General features: G+C 32.4%; 1 protein-coding gene and 1 long non-coding RNA gene across 2 annotated transcripts; both read right to left on the reverse strand.

The window, feature by feature from the left end:
* LOC133294459 (class 10 plant pathogenesis-related protein 2D-like) lies at window positions 1–1,003 on the reverse strand. The gene is made up of 2 exons (XM_061493129.1): window positions 753–1,003; window positions 1–365 (listed from the first exon to the last, which is right to left on the reverse strand). The coding sequence occupies exons 1-2, from the start codon at window positions 931–933 to the stop codon at window positions 70–72; spliced, it is 477 nt and encodes a 158-aa protein (XP_061349113.1). The 5' UTR covers window positions 934–1,003; the 3' UTR covers window positions 1–69.
* A 2,187-nt stretch (window positions 1,004–3,190) lies between these two features.
* LOC133294566 (uncharacterized) lies at window positions 3,191–5,064 on the reverse strand. The gene is made up of 3 exons (XR_009749226.1): window positions 4,933–5,064; window positions 3,775–3,831; window positions 3,191–3,678 (listed from the first exon to the last, which is right to left on the reverse strand). It is a non-coding gene; the product is annotated as an uncharacterized LOC133294566 (long non-coding RNA).
* Between the last annotated feature and the right edge of the window lie 535 nt (window positions 5,065–5,599).

Raw genomic sequence — 5,599 nt, forward strand, 5'->3', positions numbered from 1 at the left:
CTTAAGCACACACACACTAAGACGCAACAAAACTCCATATAATTAAGGAAGCTGTTTGCTGGTTAGACTTCAGTTGTAATCAGGATTAGCCAAAACATAACCCTCAATGGCCTTGAAAAGAGCATCGCCTTTGGCTTTGCCATTCTTGAGTTCGTCTTCACTGGGCTCAGCATTTCCTTTGGTTTGGTACTTGACAGTGACCTTCCCAATAGACCCTCCATTGGGACCAGCAACCAATTTGGAATCGAATGAGATCTTCTCCACTGTGTCTGGCAACCCAACGCCCCCAACTATGCTGTAGTTATATCCAAAGTTAGCCTCATCAATTGCTTCAACTTTGTGCAAAACATACTTGGTTTCCCCACCTGCCCATTCATTTAGATTATCACATTGACAAACATCATATCATCAGCTTAATTAGTTGTTATATATATGTTGATTAATCGATTTCATTAATTTATAGTGATAACTATATATATATATATATATATATATAGGAGGGATATTCTCACTACCAAAATTTTCTACTACTAACTTACTACCTATCTAATCACCATTAAATTAACATTTTCTTTCTCTTCAAAAACTTTTTAACTTTCTCTCTCTTTGATCCAATGGTGATGTGATGGGTAGTAAGTTAGTAGTAAGAATTTTTGGTAGTTAGAATATTCTTACTCATATATATATATATATATATATGCTACATATATTATGTATAGCTGGGGAATTATATATATATAAAAGAAACTGACCCTCAAGGAAAGTGAGCTTCTTGATGGATCCGGGGCCACCATTTCCCTCAACGGTTTCAACACTCTGAATGGCCTCAACAGCCTTTGGGATGAGATTATCGGCATCTTTAACCATGGCTTTGTATAGCTTAGCAGGAGCCACAGTAGAGGTGATTTCGTTCTCAAAAGTGAAAACACCCATGGTTGATGGTTGGTGAATGTTGATAATGGCCTAAATGGAAATATTGATGCGAATAACACAAGTTTGAGAAAAAGCTTTCTAGCTGTGCGGTTCATGAGCTGAGGATAGCCTTGTATTTATAGTGTCACTCTGCTTGTATGCCCCTTGTGTGAAGGTGCTGAATCACTCACACGAGAGCAAGTTAGGCCACTTTTTTTAATTCTATTTTTTTTTGGTGTAAAGCTAGTTAGGCCACTTTACCTTTTCATTTTTCTATTACAACAATATCTTTCCACATAAATGTATTTTTATTTTTTTAGATATTTTTTAAAAATTAATCCGATTCTGGCGAATTTCGAGATTAAGACTTTAAACCTATCTCAAAGACGATACTAAGAAAAGTCAAACATATGCTCTCATTCCACATGTTCAGTTTTCTGACACCAATTGAACTATTATCATTTGGTAACAATGCAACTCTCTATATATTTACAATTTACAAACAATTTAGAAACTATTATGTGGTCTTTCTTTTCTCTATTTTAGTAATTTCAAATATTGCCTTTTCCTCCGGGATAATCTGTACTATCTCAAATTCTCAATCACTTTTTTTTCTTGGTAAAGGGAAAAAAATTCTATTGTCTTTTAGTTTGTTTGATTTTTTCTTTTCTTTTTTTTGCTCAAAAAGCTATAAATCACAATTTGAACAACGGCTTATTTTTATTAACTTTTGCTCACGTCATGAAATTAAAATTTAAATCGGGAAATTAAACATATGATTTAAAATGAAGGTTATATTTACTATCATTTATATTTTACTACCTAATTGATTATGTTGAATCAATTTGAATTTAACGATAATTAATTTTTTTTTCATACTTTAACTGTTGATTTTAAATTAGTTTAATAATAAATAATTAAATAATAAAAATAATAAACTTATAATAGTAATAAGTGTAACCGCTTCATCCTTTAATATCGAATCCTTTAATATTATGCGATTGTCAAATATTGCGATTTGGAAGCATTCGGATTCAAAGAAGTTAAACACATCACGTTCAACGATGGTGTACTGTTTGTATTCAGAGTTATAAAATGATTCATAAAGTAACGCACACAAAAGCCGGAAAACTTGATGAATGCTGTAGCATTTAATGTGGACGAAAATTTGCAGACGCCCTTCCAGAAGCCTTTTTTATTTGTCTTTTTTTTTAAGCAATAAATTGAACTTTTAGTCCTTATATTTTTTGTATATTTAATTTAGTATTTATTTTTTCAGAAAAATATTTCTGCATATTAATAGAGATAAATTATCTGTATTTACTTTCAAAATGATGTCATTTTAAAATATTAGAAATTGTAATTATAAATATTATAATAACCCTGAAATAAATTAAAATTATAAAAATACCATGATTTCCGCTTCAAAATGACGTCGTATTGGGCTTACTGCAATAACTTATCTGCAGTAACGGTAGAAAAATCAAACCCTTATTTTTTTAAATCAAACCTCGTATATAAATGTTTGTAAAATAATTCTTAGGTGGCGTTTGTTACGTGACTTATTTCAGAATGACCGGGAATGCATGATAGGAGAAATATGTTAGCAATGTTTGGTAACTGAAATTTGATGACTTTTCAGAGCAATTTTGTTTCTGGAAAAATGTTGAAATGTGAAAAAGAATGTACTCTTTGACAAATGTGATATCCACAAAATAGATGGATTTGTGGACTTGCCGGGGATGGAAAAAAAATGTTGACAAAAATGACCTTTAATTTGAATCAAAAAGGTAAAGGTGTAAAATAACCTCACATTCTCACTAATATTTCATAACCAACTAAACACAAACTCAGTAAAATTAATTTCATTCTTTCGGAAGAATATAAGTCTACCAAATAGCTTTTTAATAATATTTCAGTAAAATATATTTTCTATTACATTTTGATAATAATTAATTCCTGGATTAAAAAAAAATTCTCAGGTACCAAACGTCTCCTTAGGGTTAGTTAGCGTTACCACCTCACTAATTTAGTTATTAAATATTTTTCAAAATGAAATTAAAGTACCACACAATTGAGTACGTCTTCAGAAGAAATAAATACAAAAGAAAGGAGTACTGTTGAGTCTCGAAAAGAGACTTTAAATATTATTGGGAAAGCTAGATTTTAGTTGATTTATTAAGCTTTAATCCCTTTAATATTTATTTTCTAACACACTTTAGTGAGAATGATTAATGGACTCTTTCTTATTGATTTTTCAGTTTTATTTGAAGGCCCAGAGTGCAAAGTTTACAGAACCCAAATTAAAAAAGAGAGAGCAGCATCCAGCCCAACTTAACAATCTTTTGAAGGGCAAAAGGAGATAAGAAAAAGAGTAAATACATTTTTTAGTCTCTTAATATTCACGAAGCCTCTTTCAGTCTCTAACAATAAAAAAGGGATATATTGGTCTTTTAAATAACAAAAAACAGGCCACGTTTGTCTTTCTGTTAAATCTCATCTAACGGATGAACTAACGGTGCATACTTGACACGTTAGTTTACTGACGCAGACTTGAGTGGTCCACGTGGAAGTTGAGACGACGTGTTTAGCTACCTTTTAATTTTATTTTATTTTTTCCTTTCTTTCTTCTTCTCCTTTCTTTCTTCTTAACAGACTCACCCGAACTTCACCCATTTTCTGGTTTCTGATCTCTTTCGGAACAGTAGCAGAGCAACATCTCTCTTTCTAGTTTGTGGCATGTGACTCCAGTGGTGGCGGTCAGTTCTGATCCACAATCAGAAACAAATAAAGGAACCATGTTGTACAGGGTAAACTCAAATCTGGACAGTTTTCAGAGACCATTTTCAAAAAACAACAAACCTTCTTTTTGGCTGCTTAAATAAGGATCTTACACGTCGAGCACCAACTCCAACAAACCTGAGAATGAATAGCAACATGAAAATTATCATCCCTAACAACCAACATATAACAACATCCCTTAATGTGATAACAAATGGCTACAATATATATATGTACAAGCACAAAAGATCCATCCATGAACTCACAACTTCCTGAACAAACAAAGATTAAATTTAGCATTTTGTTAAGAGATCACATGAGAACATTTTAGCATCTAATTTACCAAGGTAGAGAGTGTCACACACATTTCACAGATAAAGAAATTCTAGAATGTTATTAACCCATCATTCTGTACTATATATTTTGCCTATTCCAATTATTTGGATTTATTCCCTTCCAATAGAGATCATAAAAAGCCAATTCCATCAGTCAGCTGAAAATCGAGGGCCCTTGACAGAGATACTAAATTATTTTCATATAGTCTACCACAAAAAGAAAAAGAAAAAAATATTTCCATACGTCTTAACAACAAACATGAGTTCAATATGTCAAGAAGCTCAAATTCAATTTAGGAATCTAACCAACAAATAATACATCCACTTCTACAAAATGGTTCTATACTCCCCCTGCCCCCAAGAAAAGGGGACCAGAGAAAGACAGTGCTTCTTGTTAACAAAAGACTGACACTTAGCGAGTTAACAATATCATTATGGCATATGGTTGATAAGGGTATGTTCCCATTAGAAAGCAATAATAAATGAGACCTAGTAATCAATAACAGAAAAGCATTGGAAACATATTGTATGTTTTACAATTGACAACTGTGCTCTTGTTAACAAAGTTGCAATATAACAGCATTCTTTATGCATAAGGATGGTTAACAACCAATGCATATAACATCATTCTTTATGCATATTGTTAACAACCAATGCACACTGAGAAACATGGTATCTTATAATAAGCCAAGCTAGTTCATCAGCATGCATACAACGAAAACAAATAAAGAGAATATATATATATATATATATATATATATATATATATATATATATATATATATAACATTATGATGACCATAACCTAACATGTTTGTTACCATGAACAACAAAATTTGCATAAGGAGATGGATTAAATATGTTAACAGCTCATAAAAAATGATGGAACATTAGGTCTTCGTACTAGGAAAAAAGAAGCCTATGCATGTAGAGTAGAAATATGAACATTAGCTGGATTTTTTAGGTACTCTACTACTTCCTCAAGTTCTTGCTTTGCATCATCACAACCTTTCACATCCTTAAATGTTTTTACATTCTGCAACAAGAGAGAGAGACCTGAAATGTAAAAAAGATTGGAAAAAGAGGTGTGGCAGAATTTCTAATTTGCTGATATATTCTACATGCAAGACCTCCCATACAAAAAAAATAAAGAAACTCCGAATGACCCACTTGATAGTATTAGATATACTTTCAGAACTAATGGGTGTGGTGAAATTTTCCAAAATTTCCAACTTCATAACTGACCGCCACCACCGGAGTTACATGCCACCTCATCTGGAGCCAAAGGAAACTGAGATTGATCCACGTTATGGTGTTGAGATTTTGTTTTTTTTATGTAGATTTTGAACCTCAGGTCAATAAGGAAAAAAAATAGTTTCTTAAGTGGCTCAAGGGACCGCCACCACCCTGTACAGCTTGAACCTTCAGGTCAGTTTTTATGTAGATCAGAACTAACTGCCACCACCCTGTACAGCTTGTTCCAGAAAGAGAGATGCTGCTCTGCTGCTGTTCCGAAAGAGATCAGAAACCAGAAAATGGGTGAAGTTCGGGTGAGTCTGTTAAGAAGAAGA

Source organism: Gastrolobium bilobum, unplaced genomic scaffold (assembly GCF_033153095.1).
Source record: "Gastrolobium bilobum isolate Gb01-03AN ecotype WA unplaced genomic scaffold, APGP_CSIRO_Gbil_v1 utg5188, whole genome shotgun sequence".
Taxonomy (NCBI): Eukaryota; Viridiplantae; Streptophyta; class Magnoliopsida; order Fabales; family Fabaceae; genus Gastrolobium; species Gastrolobium bilobum.